Below are 19,867 nucleotides of genomic sequence, written 5' to 3'. Positions count from 1 at the left end.
GTAAGTAGCAGGAACTCAGGTCCTGCCGATGGAGGTGTGCACTGCAACCCTCACTGTGGAGAGTATTTCACAAGAGCTATTAACGACGAATCTGTCCATACCACATGATCATGCGCTGCCGCTGAGTTTTACCCTACAGGCACTCTTGCACATATTTACAAGAATACAACTCTACGAATATATATACTGCAGCAGAGTTTGTAAAAATGAAAAACTGGAAAAAATTTATTGGATAAGGAAATGAATTAGTTTAAAAAAACTTAGTAACCGTTATTCAGATCGTGAAACACTACACAAAATTTGACATTAAAAATATAACGACATATGTTAACATGGATAAATCTCAAAATTACAATATTGGGGGAAACACAAGTCACAAAAGGATACATAATAAATAAAGATAAGACAGATATGCGCAAAGTATTGCTAAGGAAAATTTTAGAATATGCCACAGAACGTGTCATTTATAGCTTCATGCATATATATATTAAAAGTATAAATAGCAAGAATGATAGAAATCAAGTTCAGTATGGTGATTCCCTCTGGCAAGAGAGGTAAGGGATGGGATTAGGGAAAATTATTAGGGGGAAATCACTGTATCTGTCATGTTTATTTTCTTAAACTCAGAAGTATGCACAGGCATTCCACTTCTCTTTATACTCTTCTGCTTTATTGAAATACTACATTAAATATGATTAATATTTTTTCTATTTAATATGGGATAGTTTATACATATATACACACACATTCACATACATACACAAAAATGAAATGGAATCAAATAGATGTGCTATGAATAATGTTGAGGCCAAAAATTGATAGTTAAGTAACAGTCAACAAATGAAAAGATATTTTACACATTAAAAAAAGAAAATTTATACAATTTGTTTTTTAAAAACTGGGAAAAAATATGTATAAGCAAAATATAAAAAAATGAAATTTCAGTTTTATGACTATTCATATTATCTACTATTCATCTTTTCATATATTACATCGCTTCCAAATAGATGAATTTGCATTAAATTGTTAAAGATTTATGGAAGATTTATTTTATTTATTTCCTTTCGGTAACTAGGGCAGCAAATAAACCAGAAAAATAAAAGACTGAGTGATATATCCTAAGAAAAGATACATTCAAAAGTATAGACAGTACAATTACACCGGTATCTACAAGTATAAGCAAAAGAAGCAACCGGAACATCTTACAATTGAGGATACTCTGGGTTTAAGTTGGAGAAGCTTTAATAGCAAATATGACTTGTAACCACGCAAAATTCATCTAAACACTAACGTACAAACATTTAGGTGCCTCAACGTACCGAGTAATAATTCTTGGCAGCAGACTTATTTAAACAAAGGCGTCCCAACCTTGCAGATGAGACTAAAGTGAAATATTGTGACTAACCCCGGGACGTCTCACTGCCCACACAGAAAACTATAGAGTAAATGACCCAAAATATAATCAAAATCACGTTAGTTATGCTTGTGGCCACTGGCCGTGACTTATTGCTATCATTTCTCTCTGCTTTAGTAGGTTACTAGGGATCTTCTCAGAATGTTTCACACTCGGTCATTTTCTATGATACAAATTAGCATGTCAATATGGAAATATTTTTATCATATTAACAACATTAGCTGGGTTCAAAGCTTACTAAAAAAAACCTTAGGGAGAGGAAGGATCTATGGTCTTGGATCAAGTCCTTTAAAGAAGAACCAGGCCCTTGAAGAAAGAGAACCTTCTCCACTTCCAGGAATTATCTCAGACGTAAGCTCTTTCATGCATCGAGTGGGATACGCGCTGCCTGTTTTTCAAGGAAGTCAGATGACTCAACTTGCAGCACCCATCTCCTGCTCCACACCTTAACCACACCTTACCCCCTTCTCTCCGTGCAGGCGTAACCCTCCTTATAGCTAAGGCCAGTCATTTTTGTTTTTATGCTTTGGGAATAATTTCCTTCTACCTCCTTGGGCACTTCATCCACGACCAGCTCCTCACTTCTCCATGTGTCTTGCGTTTCCCTCACTGGGCATGTAAATAGGGGCAAGTCTTCTCCCCTTTCTTCCTACATGATACCCCAACTTCCATGCGCATTTCCTCCTCTATTCCCATTTTTTCTGATCTTTCCTTGCAACAAGCTTCTCTTAGGTTTCTATTTCCTCAGCTTCACTTACCCTCCAACCTAGTATTGCAAGTCTTCCTCCCCCAGTGGACCTACAAGAAGATTCTCACAAAGTCTCTAAAGTCACCTTAACAAAAGGATTCATAATTCTATAAGCCTCATCAATCCTTGTAAAAATTAAACTCTGTGATTCTACTTTTGGAATGAGGTGGGAAGGAGAGGATTCCCCCCCCCCCCTTTTTCTCTTAAGGAAAAAAAAAGTTAGCATTCCACAAACTGCTCTCTGCGTTCTTCTCACGAGTCACACTGCCCAACGGTGCTATAGTTCACACCAATCATTGCAACGTCTGCATCCCAGGGCAGTCACACGTTTTTGAAACATTTTTCCAATTCCTATTAGTCCACATCAACTTGGATTTTTCATTAACATTTCGATCTTGAGTCCTCAATCATCTTCACACCTTCATATTCCTGTCTCTAGTATCCTTTAATAAATGATGCCATCAATAATTTAAATTTCTAAGTCAGAAGTCAGAACTTGACCCACATTCCTCCATCGCTTGCCCTGATACACCTAATAGCCAAGTACCCCCAGACTACTCCTGGAGTTTGTTCCTTCCCTCCTCACTCTCAGGAAGGTACCTTAGTTTTGCGACCTTCCACTCCCCATCGGTGTTAGTGGTCTAGATGACTCCCACAGCTGCCAAATTTGTCTCTCTGCTTTAAGCTTACCTGCTTCAAATTCATCCTCCATGCTGCTGTCACAGACATTTTAAAAACACAAATATGATCACTCCATTCCTCTGTTTAAATTTCTAATACTACAAAACAATATAGCTACTTTGTGTGGTGTGTGTGTGTTTGGGTAAAATGCTTTCGCATCAATTACTTTACTGTTAGAGTAACATTTCTTTTTCACTTTTACTTAGCGATCGGGGAAATCAAAACTTAGAGACTAGGTGACTGCCCAAAGTAAACGCTACCAAGTGAGTATGCAAGGACTGTTTTCACTATGCACACTGGTTTTCAGAATCTGGAGCTCAATGTGTTGTCTCATTAAACTTTACTTTAAATCCCATTTATTTAACAAAGACTTGAAAATGTAACAGATGCTTCATAAAATCATAAACCATATTTCCCTCATGAAACTATAAGGATTCTCCATAAAAAGTGAAATAGAAGAGTATCATGTTATTAGCAAACTATAAATAAGAATTAAAAAGCTTACGAAAACCACATATAGCAATCTTCATCCACTTACGAAGAAAATTAAGTATTTTCAAGCGGGACATCTTTGGTCGATGTTAGATTTTTGAACTTAGTAGGAAAAGGTTGAGTGTCCACGCCTATGCATACATGAGTGTCAATTCTTCATATCAATTAAGAGTACATGAAAAAAATAAACTCTTTTATGAGGTTTTCTAGAATTGTGGTAAAAACTAAGTTGTGGGTCAATTTTTTTTCTTTCATACCCAATCTCAACATGCTTTCATGGTTGCTTTGCTTGAAAGTTTTTTTTTTTTTTTTAAACCTTCTGAAATTAGACTAGAGTAGATATGAATTCTAAATTTACTACTGAAAAAAATACTAGACCAAAATTCTATTTCCAATATTACTCATCGTGATAACTTAGAGAAGCTATTCAGCACTAAAGCCATTACCTTTTTTTATCTTAGAAAAGGAAATTCATTCATTTAAATAATTATTGGAGGTCTACTATGTATATGCTATTCCAAATGAACAGGTAGTTTGGCAAAACAGCCAAGGCCCCTATGGACACGGGATTCAGAGTCCGCAGGAGAAGAGAGACAGTAGGTAACTCAGATATGTAGCACAGTGCTTTGGTGCTGTGAAGGCAAAGTACAGGGAGCTCTAAGGCATAAAAAGGGTTTTTATTTAGAATAAAGGAAATCCTCTTTGAAAAAGAAACACTTTCCTGCATACGAACAGGAGTTATTTCAGGAAGAGTAAGGGAAAAAAGCTATCTAGGCTGAAGGAACAGCATGTGCAAGGCCGGAACAGCTGTGGGAGTTTGGTATGTTTCAGGAACTGACTAACTGTGGTCCGAGTTTACAAAGAGAGAAATGCTAGGTAAGAACGAAGAGGTAGTAGATCGGGGCAGACTACATAGTGTTCTTCATGTAATGATAAGGTTTTATCCTAACTGCAAGGAAAAGTCATTGAAAATTTTTTAGCAAGGAGGAGAGATTCTCTGGTTTACATTTCAAGAAGACACTGGGAATTGTTGGGAGGATCTAATATGTGAAATGTTTAATAATCAAACACACGTAAAGTTATGAGTACTTTAAAAAGGTGTAAACTGTGTGGGGCTAAATATTTTGAAGGCATCAAGAAAGACAATTTGTATTGTGGTCTTGACAGAATTTACAATGGTTCTAGAAGCTGGGTTGATTTGAGGACCCCCGATTATCTATTATTATTTTTCATCTGAGTCAATTTTGAAATAGTCCACAAATGCAAAAAAAGCTAACTTAAGAAAGAGTTAGGCTTTTGGGTGCGGAGGGGTGCAGGGTGCAGGTAAACAGAGTTTCCAAAGTTACTTAATGTTTTTGTGCACACCAGAAACAAATTTAAGTTATAGAGGGACAAACAAATGAGTCAAAAATTCTCCTTAATATAAAGGAGTTTAAAAGCAGCATGAATGGGGGCCTCCCCTGGTGGCACAGGTGGGTGAGCGCAGAGCTGTGAAGCTGTCCGCAGCTTCTGTAGTGCAGGTTCGATACCAGCAGGCGAGATACCCACAGGGCACGGCAGACCTCTCCAGTCTCCCTGCTGCTCCCCTCAGCAGTGTGTTTCAGTGGATCTGCCTGTTCTGCTCCCCACTCTGTCTCTGGTGGGTCCCCTCACCCTCCCATGCCTCTGGCCTGTACCCGGTTCTTGTATGCATGAATAAATAAATCTTTAAAAAAAAAAAAAAGGCAGTATGAATGAAGGAAATTCTAATAGTAAGATTTAGAAAACACTGAATAAACAAATCTTTTGTTATTAGTACATGCTTATGTTGACAACTTTCAGATAAGGAGTTGCTGCTTAATTGCCTAATAGTGACATAAATGTAACTTTTTTTTTTAAAGAAGATTTATTTATTTATTTATACAAGCACTGGGTACAGTCAGAAGCGCGGGAGGACGAAAGAATTCACGGGGGGGGGGGGCAGAGCAGGCAGAAGGACAAAAGTACACTGCTGAGGGGAGCAGCGGGCGCGGCAGGAGAGGTCTGCGCGCCATGTGGGACCCTCGCCCGGCGGCCAGGGATCAAACCGGCGCTGCAGAGGCTGCGGGCAGCTTCGCAACCCTGAACTCAACCACTGTGCCACCAGGGAGGCCCAATGTAACATTCTTTAAAAAAAAATTCTACCTTTTTCTTTGCAAAACAGGTATAAGACAGTAATTCTTCACAACTAAGAAAAGAAAAATTTCAGCCCAATTTAATGTAATACAGCATACTTAATCTCAGAGCAACACGTAGAACTATCTTGTGCATAATTAATGGCATAAACAATTCTGGATGTCAACACAATTTTATTAATTATTTAAATTATATTTGAGTAGAGATAACAGCATAAAACCACTGTTAAGACTAAAGGAGATACTGATGACATCCCCTATTTTTAATCATTATACCAAATATTATACAGATACATTATGAATTTTCTTTTTAGTACCACCGAATACAACTCAGAAGTTGTTTCAGTACATTGTAACCAAAGCAAGCTATGGAGTTCTCTTAAACTGGCTTGATAGCCTTATACCTTAATTTTTAGATTGCAACCATTTCTAACCTATTTTCTGGTCTGCACATTAAATTCATCAGTTAACAAGAACTGCTTTTTATGACCTCTTTTTATATCTAAACTAAGAGACAAAAAAGGGAACTCAGGAAGGAGGCCAAGTTAGACTGTGAAAGGAAAAAGTACAGAATGAGAGAAAATTTTTATGAAAATTTTATCCATCTGATAAAGGGATTTGTATATAGAATGAAAAACTCTTAAAACTCAGTAAGAAGATAAATCAAATTAAAAATGAAAAAGGGTCTGGACAGGCACTTCACCAAAGAAGATATGCAAACAACGGTTGATGAACACGAGAAGACATGCAGTGGCATCAGGCCTCAGGGCAGTGGGCATCACCCACAACGAGGTGCCACTGCACACCCGCTGAGACGGCTACAGGCTAAAAGATCAGAAGAGCACAATCCTCACATTCTGCTATGGCAATATAAAATCACATACCTGTATTTTTGTACCTCAAAAAATTAAACAGAGGCCCACATATTTCTAGGGCTATGTCCAAGAGAAATGAAAACTTACATTCACACAAAAACTTGCGCATGAATGTTCTATAGCAGTGATCATTCATAACAGTCGAAAGTCTAAACAACCCAACAAATGATTAAGAGATAAACTCAATGTATCTCTATTTCAGTGGAATATTATGCACCAATAAAAAAGAGATGAACTACTAATACATGCTACAGCATGGATGAAACCAACAAACACTATGTTAAGTGAAAGAATCCAGACACAAAAATCACACAACTTACATGATGCCATTTATAGGTAAAATGCAGACTAGGCAAATCTGTAAACAGAAAGTACATTCACAGTGACCTGCAGCAGGGAGATTTGGGGAGAAATTGGTGGTGGTGTGAGGTGCTGCTAATAGATATAGCAATTTTTGGGGGGCGGCGATAAACATGTTCTCAAATTTGGTGATGGCTGCACAACGCTATGAATATAACAAAACCCAGTAAATTGCACTTTAAGTAGGAAATTTTTATTTATTTATCTTTTAAAGATATATTTATTTATTCAAGAACTGGGATACAGGCCAGATTTACCGGAGCCAGAGTGGGGAACAGAACAGGCAGACTGAGAAATACACTGCTGAGGGGAGCAGCGGGTGAGACAGGAGAGGTCTGCCGCACCATGTGGGACCCTCGCCGGCCGGGATCAAACCGGCACTGCAGAGGCTGCGGACAGCTTCACAGCGCGGCGCTCAACCGCCTGTGCCACGGGGGGAGGCCCTATGTGGGAAAATTTTATACTATGTAAATTTTATCACAATAAAGTTATGGTATATATATATATATATTTTAAAAGAGCTGAAAGACATAGATCTGGATGGGATTATTCGGGATGGCTTTATTGAGACTGGTTTTGATTTAGGCTTAAGTGAAAGTCAGGCATCAATAAAATGAACCTGAAATAGTATGAATGATGTAGTAAAACCCTATAAGGCAGGAATAAGTAAATATTTTGCAGGAAAGGGTACCATTATCTGTATAGAAGCCGAGTAATATCACTTAGAAACTATACTGCTTGGACTGGACTACTAACCCAAGGGATTCCAGAATATTTAATAGGTTCCTCACGGATAACAGATGAAAATGGTATTTAATACGACAAAGCTTAAAAATCACTTCTTGAGTTGAATACTTTCGATTACTCATCACTCGGAAAGTTGCTTTCATAATAAGGGTATGGTTCTATACTCAAAGGCAAGGGGTGTAATTTAAAACACAAGCTTTAGCATTGACTGCTTAGGTGAGAGTTTTGGCGCAGGCGGTTGAGCACCGTGCTGTGAAGCTGTCCGCAGCCTCTGCAGCGCCGGTTTGATCCCGGCCAGCCGGCGAGGGTCCCACATGGCGCGGCAGGCCTCTCCTGTCTCGCCCGCTGCTCCCCTCAGCAGTGTGTCAGCTTCTTTCAAGTTACATCAGTTGAGACCAAAGTCACTACTAAAGACTGGCAGGAGCAGCCTCCCTTTTGGATACAGATCACAAGGAGGCGGCTGCAATGAACTCTGTATCTCAGCCCTACATCTGTAAAATGAGAGTAAAGTAAGAGTACAACCAATATTTTTTCTAGATGCAAAAAGTTCTTAACATAGTAAATGAGTGAAATTTGTAATCACAGCCACAACCGAATGTCACATGTAACTATTAGCTATACCTCTCAAGAATCAACTTTCTTCAGCTTTAAAGCCATTCAAATTTCTGAAAGTAAATTTTCCATGTGTATTAAAGTTGGTAAAACAGTTAAACTTTGTTAAACTGTTAAGACATTTTGTTAAATAATATTAGCAACTCAAGTTATCATTTCATCCATCTTTCTTTTTTAAAAGATTTTATTTATTTATTTATTTATTTATTTATTTATGCAAGCACTGGGTACAGTCAGAGGCGCGGGAGGGTGAGAGAATTCACTAGAGCCAGAGCGGGGAGCAGAGCAGGCAGAAGGACCCAAGCGCACTGCTGAGGGGAACAGCGGGCGGCAGGAGAGGTCTGCGCGCCATGCGGGACCCTCCTCCGGTGGCCGGGGAGCAGCCGGGGATGGAACCGGCGCTGCAGAGGCTGCGGGCAGCTTCGCAACCCAGCGCTCAACCGCTGCGCCACCGGGGAGGCCCTCATCCATATCTTTTTATTTTTCACTCAAGGAACTTGGTGCTCTTTTCACTCAAGTAATGATTTTATCTCTAACACTCAAGTTTTACGTTAACTGACTAAAAATTTATACTAGTCTGACCGCTGCCACTCCTAGACTTGTGAAAGCCTTTGATTTCTTTCACAAAGCAAGTTCTTTTTATGGCTACATCTTCTAAATAGATTTTCCTAACAGCGAGGAATTACACTAATATCTGGGTCTTCTGAAAGCTAAAAGGAGAATGGATGGGACAAACAGCATCCTTAGCTCTCCTCAAGGAGGAAAAAAATAGTCATTACCCTCTTTTTTTGTGGCGCAATAAGGAAAACAGCCTAAGTTTTACTGGCAGAAGCGGTAAAAGTGTGGCAGGCATAACCAAACACTGGTTGATCCTAGAGAGGTTTCTGATTTATATCACAATCTCAACTTATTCACGTCTTTCTGAGGAGGCACTGGATGGTGCCCGCAGCCGCCCCCTTGTGATCTGTATCCAAAAGGGAGGCTGCTCCTGCCAGTCTTGAGTAGTGACTTTGGTCTCAGCTGACGTAACACAGAAAGAAGCTGACATATTCCTTTAGTTTAAGAACAGATAGCAAAGTTCAAGGAAATAATTGTCTGGAGATAAAACTTCTAGGAAATAATTGTAAGATACAGAGTGTGACTTACAGTGGTAACTGATGAAACACACGCAAAAAGCATAATCTGAAATGACAGTGCTCAGGGCTAGTAATTGTTGAAAATTCTATATGGGAAGTAGGAAGGGTAAGAAATCTCCATGGTCGAATGAAATACTGTTTTAATTATATCTGTTTTTACAAAATTATATTTTGTGACAGCACAAAAACATTTTAAATACTAAGGCGATATTAAGAGTACCCGGTATTTTAAAATCATTATTAACCAGGCATTTAAACCCACTGTGCAACCATCAAACATCTGTAAACTAAGTAAATAAGGAAATGTACTTTAAAGACTATGTAAGGATGAAACATTTAGGATAGTGGCTGGCACAGAGTAAGCATTCAACAAATATTCACTAGTGGTAGCAGTAATCACCCAGGAACCACATGAAAACCAACTGATTTCTCTGAACTCACATTTCTCTTCTAGAAGAAAGGAAACAAATACTTTCACCCTGGTTTTGGGAATCAAATCAGATGATTGTAAACACCTTTACTAGTCATTCTAAACCTTACCTTCAATTCCCTGCCAATAGGTCTGACGGTCTCAATTAACTTTTAGCAACAACCACCTCTTATTACAGAATGATTGTCAAAGTAAGAAAAGAAAAATCACTCTAAACGCATGTAATAAAATGGATATACCCAATATTAAGACGGCAAACACGACCGGTCTACTTTGGTCTACTGATGGTCCAAGTGATGCTACCTGGTCTGTCAATTTTCAGGGCGACGGAAAAGAGGTTCAATGTGAGTGTGCTGGTACCTTCCACTGTCTTAATTCCAAATGTTCTTTGACTTAGAAAATTCATTAGAAGAGTTATTTCTAAGAAAAAAAAATCATTAAATATGCAACATAAAACATCAAATATATTTGCATTTCCTGGGCTGGGCTATTCCTACAAATCAATATACCCCAAAGAGAGCATTCCTGTATTTGTGACTTACTGTAAATCAACATTTTAAAAGTACGGGCAAAACAGTAAAACAAAATATCCTATAAGCTCTTCCTATGGGTCTGGTGTATTAATTCTTCATAGCAATAAAGAAAGGACCATAAGGCCTCTAGTTAAAGTCTACGATTACTGCTAAACAATTAAAATTCAAAGTCTCAACAATGTACAATTGCAGTTTTCTTTTGTTTAAATGTACTTTTGGATCAAAATAATATTCATTCTAAATATCTGGTTAATCACCCATTACTCTTTAAATGTATTATAATCTCCAAAAGCAAGGTGTTCAAATTTTCTACATACTCTATCATCTAAACTGAAAAGTCACAGAGACAAACGTGGGATATAATGATGGATTTCACCACTAAATATAAAATAGACTCTACTCAAAGAGAAAAACCTGTCCACTTCCCTCTTTTTTTCTTTCAGTTAACTATTTTAATTTGTTTAAAACTGTACTCTTTCTTATTGGGCTAATACTTGTTCCTTCTTCTTTTAAAAATTCTATAAGCAACTACAATTTTAAACGAATCTTTAAATATAAATAAAAAGGTTAGTTATAAAAAGGTTAGTGATTTCAGAGCCTGAACCCGAGTCCCAATGACCTGGGCTCAAACTCTGGCTACACCACTGGGAGGGCACCTCTACCACCCTAGGATTCTCCTCCGGCAAATGCAGATTGTAAGTCCCCTAGAGGGGCGATGGGCAAACAAGTCAACATATTAAGTACCTGAAACAGTACTTTGCACACAGAGTTTTAAATGTAGTATTATATGGCATACCCTGATTATTTTTTTCTTATTATACTTATATGGAAGTAAGATTATCAACCATTGCAAAAGTACTTTGTAAGAAACCATTTACCTAATCTTTACATGTGCTGATGGGAAAATGGTCTGATTTGGAAAAAATTAAGCCTGAGTGCCACAAAATAGAAAATGAAATCAGAAACTCAAGCTCTGGATCTTCTTCCCCAAATAGGTTATTCATCCTGGAGCCACTAAAAACTTAGAAATGGTATAGAAACATATAAGATTTAAAGTAAGGAAAGTTGTTTTTCTAGACTTTAAGCAACTAAAACGTGAGAAATGGGCTTTAAATGTCACTATTTCTGTTCTCATTTTCACGAATTTACCAACACTAAAAAAACAGTTTTGCTTTCTGGTTTCATTTCCCGCAAATGATGTAATGTATGTCCTATTTTAGTGGTAAACACACTGGCACTGAAATTAATTTTAAGAGTAATAGTAATAGAAAACCTACTTTAACAAGTATAAGCTAAACAATTTGGAGTTCATATTGACTGATTGTGTCCCTTACCTTATTAACTGATTTTGTGATTTTGTTAGTGTGAATGAAGGTTGCATAAACATGAGAGCATATAAAGCCTTAAAGATTTCCAAGTAAAAGAATACAAATGGAAGGAAAACTCTAAAATAAATCAATGTCTCCTCTCTAAAAACCTCATTTATCTGGTGGACTATTCCTTGGAAATTTATTGAAACAAATATAAAACGCAAATTTACATGACTCAATACCAATTAAAGTTGTTAGCTGAAGTTACCCTAAACGTACTAGAGTGATTAGGGTTTATACAAAAATATGCAATATCTAGTTAAGCATTTAATTTGTAAAGTTAGCTATGTGTTACCACTGAACATGCTAACACATAAAATTAGTGAAAATAATTGGTAGATAAATTTAAAAAGGAGGGAAAAATGATTTTGATATATCTAGTTGTTTACTCAAAATAGGTTTATTTTAAAGAAATAGCCAAACAAATCATTCCATAGCCCACCACTTTTCTTCATAATTCATTCAACTACCATCATCTAAAACAGGTTCTTCTATCCCTGAACTGCTCACAGGTAATATACTCTAAACAAATTTCTGCCCTATCAGGAGGAAAAGCACATGTGTTTCTTAAGATTATTATTCATCCTAAACTACAGAGTTCTAGTTTCTTTATCCTTTTTTTCCATAGTCCCTAAATTCTAACAATCCTGTTCATAATTTTCTGAATCCTTGCAGCTGAGACACAGGTCAAGTAGTATCATTATGACACAATTGCTTTATTCCTAATGCAGATTAAAAAAAAATTATTTATTTATGCACAGACGAGCTGGGGTGTAGGCCAGAAGTGGGGGGGGCGTGTGTGAGAGAGAGAGGGTTCACCAGAGACAGAGTGGGGAGCAGAGCAGGCGGACTGACCAAAATCCACCGCCGAGGGCGCAGCGGGAGACGGGGACTTCTGCTTCCCTGTGGGTCGTTGCTTCACAGCGCCAGCCCCAACCCCTTGCGCCACAGGGAGGCCCCCAGATGTTGTTACTTTTAAAGTGGTTACGTTATAACCACTTTAAGTTACAATGTAACACTCTTGTATCAATTTTGACTTTTGTAACTGTAAACTCCAGTAACAAACATCTCATAAAATTTACTCCACTTCCCATCTCAGACTTGTGTAACTTATTTTCATTTCCAGAAGTCAATCTGCAGATAAAAATCACCCTCTATTCACAAATAAACGGAAACCCTAGCATTCAAGCAAAATCAAATAAACCTTTACACATGCTCAGGTGGGCCGGCTGCTACAGCACTATGAGATGGCCCTTAAATGCAAAGTGCTCACAACTTGATGAAATTCGTTCATTTCAATACATTTGACTAACGCCAAATACCAGAATTACACTTTCAAGAACAAACTTATGGTAAACCTACAATTTTTTCTCGAGTCACGTTAGCCTTTCTAAGATGGTTACATACACATACCAACACAAATTCCCCGTGCGGCCTTTTTGAACTATATTAGACCGGATTTGCCCAATTACCCATAAATGACTAATAAAAAGACATTAAAAAAAACTTTCTGAATTCCAAAAACTTAAGCCAAGTAACTACTACCTTATTAGACATATTTATATTTAACACATTTAAATATTTTTAAATACATAAAATAGACTTATGATATTTTTGAGTACAATTCTCTATTCATATATTAATGTACTCATGAGCACACTACCACATTATATTTATTAAATAATCCTCCTTAAAACTCCAAATCATACTTTTTGCTGTATACTATTTCCTTTTCGACAGGCTCACCGGCTAGTTGACAGTACGCGGCTCACAGAAACCCACTGGCCTCTGCAACTTCCCAGTAACATCTTGCTTCTGCATTTTTTCCCCTTCGAATAATAGGGCAAAGCAATGTGAGGATAAAAACTTGCACATTCTGCTATTGACATAAATATCTGGGTCTTAGTTTCTGTTTCTTTAAAATGGAAGCATTATGGGCTTCCTGTATAGACTATTAAAATAGATCTTAAAATGACTGACAACAACTGTCAAAAAGCAAAAATACTTTCATTTGAAAAATATGAAATATTAAAGGTTTAATGCCCCCAATACAAATATTACTCATTACCGTACTACGTTAACGCCAATTATTACTCAAGATACCAAAACACAACACTAAACAGAAGTATTATCCTAATGAAAACATCCATATTTTAACGTACAGGTGTTTACGAAAATCTACACTAATCGCTTGATGAAGTGCGGACGGGCCGGGTGAACTGCGAGTCTCAGGGGCTGCTTAACACGAGGAAGCAGCGAGGCCTGGTTTCACCCCAACCGTCCGGGGCCAGGTCAAACACAGCCTGGAAAACCCAAATTCCCCCAGCACTGAACGCCTCAGGAACAACCCGACACCAGCCACGATTGTCAAACCCTGCGGAGACCCTACCTTCCCCGGGGTGCGCAGCGCGCGCTCGCGGCCTCGGGGATTCCAGGCAACCCGGCGGGGAGCAGCCCAGCACCGCCCTGGGCAGGACCCCGACTTGCAGCGCTCAGATGCAGCCCCCGAAGTGAGCAGCGGTGGGGGAACGTCAACTCAGATTCATGTCACCCCACGTTTTCAGAACCCCGATTCATACCAAAAGCCGTCACAAAACCACACCGTGCACCTCACAGGGGGACGCAGAGCGCGACCACTGGAACCAGCCTCCCCAAAGCGCGCTGCAACCCCGGGGGCGCGGCCGGCATTGCCTGGCCGTGGGGTGCGCGTCCTGACAGTGGGGTGAGCGGCCTGGCATTGGGGTGAGCGGCCTGGCATTGGGGTGAGCGGCCTGACAGTGGGGTGAGCGGCCTGGCCGTGGGGTGCGCGGACTCGCAGTGGGGTGAGCGCGGGGCCGCGCAGGTGGCGGCGCGGTCCGGGCGGCGGGAGCGCGTGCGGGCGCCGGGCTCGTCGGGGGCGCCCTTCACCCGCGCCCCGAGCCCGGTCCTCGTGGGCGGCGCCGCGCCCCGCGCCCCGCGCCCAGCCGGCGCCCGAGGATGCGCCCCGCGCCGGGGTCTCAGCCCGCGCGCCGCGCCCGGACCTTATCAGCCGCCCGCAGGCCGCGCGCCCCGGCGGCGGGAAGGGCCGCGGCCCCGCCGGCCCCTCCGCCCGGCCACGTGGTGCCCGCGGCGCGGCGCGGCCCCCCGGGCGGACGCGCCCCCGGCCGCCCGGCACCTGCGCCCGGAACGGCGCGGCGCGGAACCAAAGCGCGCGGGCGCGGGGACCCGGCGCGGCGGACCGACCTGTCAAAGCCCGGCGCGGGCGCCGCCCGGCCGGCCGCGGAGGCGCCGCGGCGGGACACCCCGGCCGCCGCCCGCGCCCGCCGGGCCCCGCCGCTCGGCCCGCGCCCCGCGCCCCGCCCGGCCCCGCGCCCGCCCCGCCGCGGCGGCCGCCCGCCCCGCCGGCACCTGTCAGCGGCCGGACGCGCGGCCCCGCCCCGCCCGCCCGGCCGGGCCCGCGCCCGCGCCCGCGCCTCACCAGGTGTCCCCCTTGCGGAGCGAGGTCTTGAGCAGCGCCGCGATGTCGGAGCGCTGGATGTCCAGATCCGCCGCGCCGCCTTCCGCCATCTTCTCCTCCAGCGGCAGCGGGGGCGGCGACGGCGGCGGCCCGCCCCGGGGCATTGTGGGAGCGCCCCCCCGCGCGGGCGGAACCAACGAGACGCGGCGGGGCGAGCGGCGCGGGCGGAACCAACGAGACGCGGCGGGGCGAGCGGCCGGCGGGCGGGCGGCGGGGAGGGGCTGCCCCCTGCCGGCGCCCGCGCGCCCTGCCCCCGCCCGGCCCGCCGCGCGCTCGGGGCCGCGCTGCCCGCCGCGCCCCGGGACGCTGGTGTTTGGGGCGCGCCCGCGAGCCCCTCTCGGCGACGGCGGCTCCCGAAGACTGGGGGCCCCGAAGACGCCCGGCGCCGCGTTCCCGCGCGCTTTGTGACGCCTCCGGGCGCTCCCGGGGCAGCGGGGCCGGGGCTGGGGGTCCGGGGCTGGGGGTCCGGGGCTGGGGGGTCCGGGGCTGGGGGGTCCGGGGCTGGGGGGTCCGGGGCTGGGGGTCCGGGGCTGGGGGGTCCGGGGCTGCGGGGTCCGGGGCTGGGGGTCCGGGGCTGGGGGGTCCGGGGCTGGGGGGTCCGGGGCTGGGGGGTCCGGGGCTGCGGGGTCCGGGGCTGGGGGGTCCGGGGCTGGGGGTCCGGGGCTGGGGGGTCCGGGGCTGCGGGGTCCGGGGCTGGGGGGTCCGGGACTGGGGGGTCCGGGGCTGGGGGGTCCGGGGCTGGGGGTCCGGGGCTGGGGGTCCGGGGCTGGGGGGTCCGGGGCTGCGGGGTCCGGGGCTGGGGGGTCCGGGGCTGGGGGTCCGGGGCTGGGGGGTCCGGGGCTGGGGGGTCCGGGGCTGCGGGGTCCGGGGCTGGGGGGTCCGGGGCTGGGGGGTCCGGGGCTGGGGGTCCGGGGCTGGGGGGTCCGGGGCTGGGGGGTCCGGGGCTGGGGGGTCCGGGGCTGCGGGTCCGGGGCTGGGGGGTCCGGGGCTGGGGGGTCCGGGGCTGGGGGGCCGGGGCCGGGGCTGGGGGTCCGGGGCTGCGGGGGTCGGGCCAGGGCCGGGCTGCTCGCGGGGGCGCGGGGGTGGCCCCCAGCCGCTGCGCGGGCTCACGTGGCGAGCGGCCCCCGAGCCTCGGAGCCCCTCCCCCCTCCCCGGGCGGGCCGGGGGTGCAGCCGGGCCACGGCGGCGCCGGGTGGGGTGGGGGGTGAAACGCCCAGAGCGGGAGTCGAGGGCCCTGCGGGACCTCTCGCGGGTCCCCGTTTTTATTTTTACTTTTTTTCAGACAACGTTCTCTGTTTTTTCTCTTTTTTCTAATTTTATGTATTTTTGCATCATTTTTCATTTTTGCGCAATGTGTGCATTTTCATCTCGGGTCCAGTCCCCGGACAGCCCCACCCCCTTGTTTTGATCCTTCTCCCTCCTCCCGCCACGGGTCTCTGGTCATAGTCGCTTGTTGATTTGATTTTCACTTTCTTATAATTAGTCTTTTTCCTGGTCCCTTATTTAGGTTTTCTAGATTCCTGCTATGAGTGAGACCATCCGGTATTTTTCTTTTCCTTTCTGGCTTATTTCGCTGAGCATGATCCCTTCCAGCGCCATCCATGTTGCTGCAAATGGCATGTGCTTATCTTTTTTGAATGCTGAGTAATATTCCATGGTGTACATGGACCACATCTTCTTGATCCAGTCATCTGTTTTTGGGCATTCGGGTTGTTTCCAGAGCTTAGCCATTGTAAACAGTGCTGCTGTAAACATAGGGGTGCAGGTGCTCTTTGGAATGGATGTTTCTGTGTCCTTTGGGTAAATCCCTAGGAGTGGAATTGCTGGATCCTAGGGAAGCTCTATGTTTAGTAGGTCCAGAAATCTCTACACAGCTCTCCATAGAGGTTGGACCAGTGTGCACTCCCACCAGCAGGGCAGGAGAGTTCCTTTCTCTCCGCATCTTCGCCAACAATCTACCAAGAGCTGAAGAGACTCCACAAAACAAAGTAAATGATCCAGTCAAAAAATGGGCAGAAGAGCTAAAAAGAAACTTCTCTGAAGAGGAAATGCAAATGGCCAACAGGCATATGAAAAAATGTTCAACATCACTTGCCATCAGGGAAATGCAAATCAAAACTACCATGAGATACCATCTTACACCAGTGAGAATGGCACATATTAAAAAAAACTACCACAACAAATGTTGGCGAGTCCCCATTTTAATGTCCATGTTAACTTGTGTGTGGGGCGCAGGTAGGACGGCAGGTGTCTCAGGGGCGCTGAGCCTGTGGCTGGCAGTGGCGTGTGTGTGGGCCTGGTGGGTGTGTGTCAGCGCCGTGGTTGCTTATCTCCTTCACAATACTCTTTTGTATTATGTCCTTTTTGATTAGAGGGTCTGAAAACAGCTCCCAGTTACTGCTATTTCTTCTGTGACTTGATTTCTGATAGTTTAAAAATCAAAATTTCTTTGAGTACCATCAAAGGGTCCCATTTCCCCCCTTTCCTTCCCCAAGTCTGAAGGAGAACAAAGTGGTTTTGCAGAAAGAAGCAGCATGATATGGGAAGAGTATTAGTCATATGAATATGAGTTCGGCCTCCCGCTGCAAAGCACTGAACTTTTAGTTTAGTCATAAAATTAGGGGTGGCGATACTTAAAGGATTTAATGACTATTAAGGGAAACAATGTGCTTATTTCCTGGATCCTAATGACCATTCGATAAAAACTAGTGTTGTTTACTGGTGACAGGATATGTGGTCTAGCATGGAACCTACATCTCAGCAAAGTTGCTGGGGAGAAGTGTTAGGGCCCCTGAAGGCAAAGCCATGCTGTCATTTCATAAATATAACCACAAAAGTGATGCGTCATGCACACTCTGCTGTCCAGTTTCTTGCCAAAGAAATTCATATTTGAAACATTAAAGCCTGTTTATTTGAAATAAAATCAATAAATAAAATCAATCTTTATTTGTACCATAGTCAAAGCATCGAGTTAAACTGGATATAGATGTTTAATGTCAATTTAAATTGTCAGATTTGTGAGGTCATCTAGTCTCTGTTTGCCTTCAGAATCAGAAAAGAAGTAACAGTTACAGTATTTCACTTAACAAACACTTGTAAAGTGCCAGGTCTGTTTCTAAACACTTTATAAGGCCTTTAACTGGTGGCTCATGATACCCTGTGCGGCAGCTATTGTTAGTAAGGCCTGTCCTTGGATAAGCTATTTAAGTTGCTTTGTTATAATGTTAATCAGAAAAAAAAAAACTTTGTCAACTTTGAACTAAACAGTGTTACTTTCCAAGACCCTTCCAGCGACATGAAAGGAAACTTACTACTTTCCTCTCCTGTGGGGAGGAACTTGGACACCCTGCAGGACACCAAGTTGAAACCTAACAGTCTAACTCTAGAGCTGGGAGATTTGGGTAAGTTTCTATTTCCTATCCCCCCCCAACCCCCACTTTAACGGTCTTGTTTGTAGCAAGCAGTAATTACTTTCTAGTAATTTCACTTTACTAATTTATGGAAGTTTCGCTGATTTTTTCTCTCACTCTCAATTATAAAGAGAAATAAGGCCGTGTCCATAAACACTGAATGGGTTCCCAGACATCCCTGCTGAGTAACTAAGTAGATAATTGGTGAAAACTGGTACTTTCCCTTGAATCACACAGATAATTGAATACAACCCCTGGGTTACAGCCTCAGCCTCATATTTGGAACAAATGTCCTCATTGATCCCGTCCTTAACTTCACAAGAACATACTCTTTGCTTTGTGACTTATTACCCCCTCAGACTCTCTGCACCTTTTGCGCTCCCTAAGAATTCAGCCTCGGGCTTTGGGAAGGGAAACTGAGTGTGCTGAGTACTTTAGAACGGAGGGTGGGCAGGAACAAAGTAGGTTTTTAAATTAAAGACACTCTAGGAAGATTCCTTTATCTTGTAAGTAATTCCTCTCTCTGCTCACCGTCCTTTAATGATCTCTTTCCGAGAGGTTTTGTGCGCAATCATGAAGCGAAGGGACTTCAGATGTAAACATTCAGGGGAGACAGTCAGACTTAAAACTAAGGCTTCAAATGAAAGCTGATGTTCAGCCTGGGGGGACCAAAGGAAGAGAGAACCCCCGGTGTTGTTTAATACAGCTGGATGGAAGGAAGCGCAAAGGAGAATTAATTCCAAGACAAGCTCTGGCTACTCTACAGTTCAGTGTAGTGCTGGCTACATCAGCCTGAGCAGAAAACCTGCCAGACTCAGCACCTGCCCTCGGAGAACGGCGAGGGATGCTCAGACTCAGCACCTGCCCTCGGAGAACAGCGAGGGATGCTCCGGCTCAGCACCTGCCCTCAGAGAACGGCGAGGGATGCTCAGACTCAGCACCTGCCCTCGGAGAACAGCGAGGGATGCTCCGGCTCAGCACCTGCCCTCAGAGAACGGCGAGGGATGCTCAGACTCAGCACCTGCCCTCGGAGAACAGCGAGGGATGCTCCGGCTCAGCACCTGCCCTCAGAGAACGGCGAGGGATGCTCAGACTCAGCACCTGCCCTCGGAGAACAGCGAGGGATGCTCAGACTCAGCACCTGCCCTCAGAGAACGGCGAGGGATGCTCCAGCTCAGCACCTGCCCTCGGAGAACGGCGAGGGATGCTCAGACTCAGCACCTGCCCTCAGAGAACGGCGAGGGATGCTCAGACTCAGCACCTGCCCTCAGAGAACGGCGAGGGATGCTCAGACTCAGCACCTGCCCTCGGAGAACGGCGAGGGATGCTCCGGCTCAGCACCTGCCCTCGGAGAACGGCGAGGGATGCTCCGGCTCAGCACCTGCCCTCGGAGAACGGCGAGGGATGCTC

General features: G+C 44.6%; 1 protein-coding gene across 2 annotated transcripts in view; it reads right to left on the bottom strand.

Annotated features, from left to right (window-relative positions):
* USP15 (ubiquitin specific peptidase 15) overlaps positions 1-15,097 on the bottom strand; it is a gene marked incomplete at both ends in the record, with an annotated part of 88,213 nt that extends 73,116 nt beyond the window's left edge. For both annotated transcript variants that reach the window (XM_084255678.1, XM_084255679.1), the window contains one exon: positions 15,009-15,097. In XM_084255678.1, the coding sequence (XP_084111804.1) occupies positions 15,009-15,097 (89 nt within the window). The remainder of the gene's footprint in view (positions 1-15,008) is intronic.
* Between the last annotated feature and the right edge of the window lie 4,770 nt (positions 15,098-19,867).

Source organism: Talpa europaea (genome assembly GCF_964194135.1).
Source record: "Talpa europaea genome assembly, chromosome: 15".
NCBI lineage: Eukaryota > Metazoa > Chordata > Mammalia > Eulipotyphla > Talpidae > Talpa > Talpa europaea.
The sequence above is the reverse complement of the archived record's forward strand: the minus strand, read 5'-3'. Positions and strand labels throughout refer to the sequence as shown.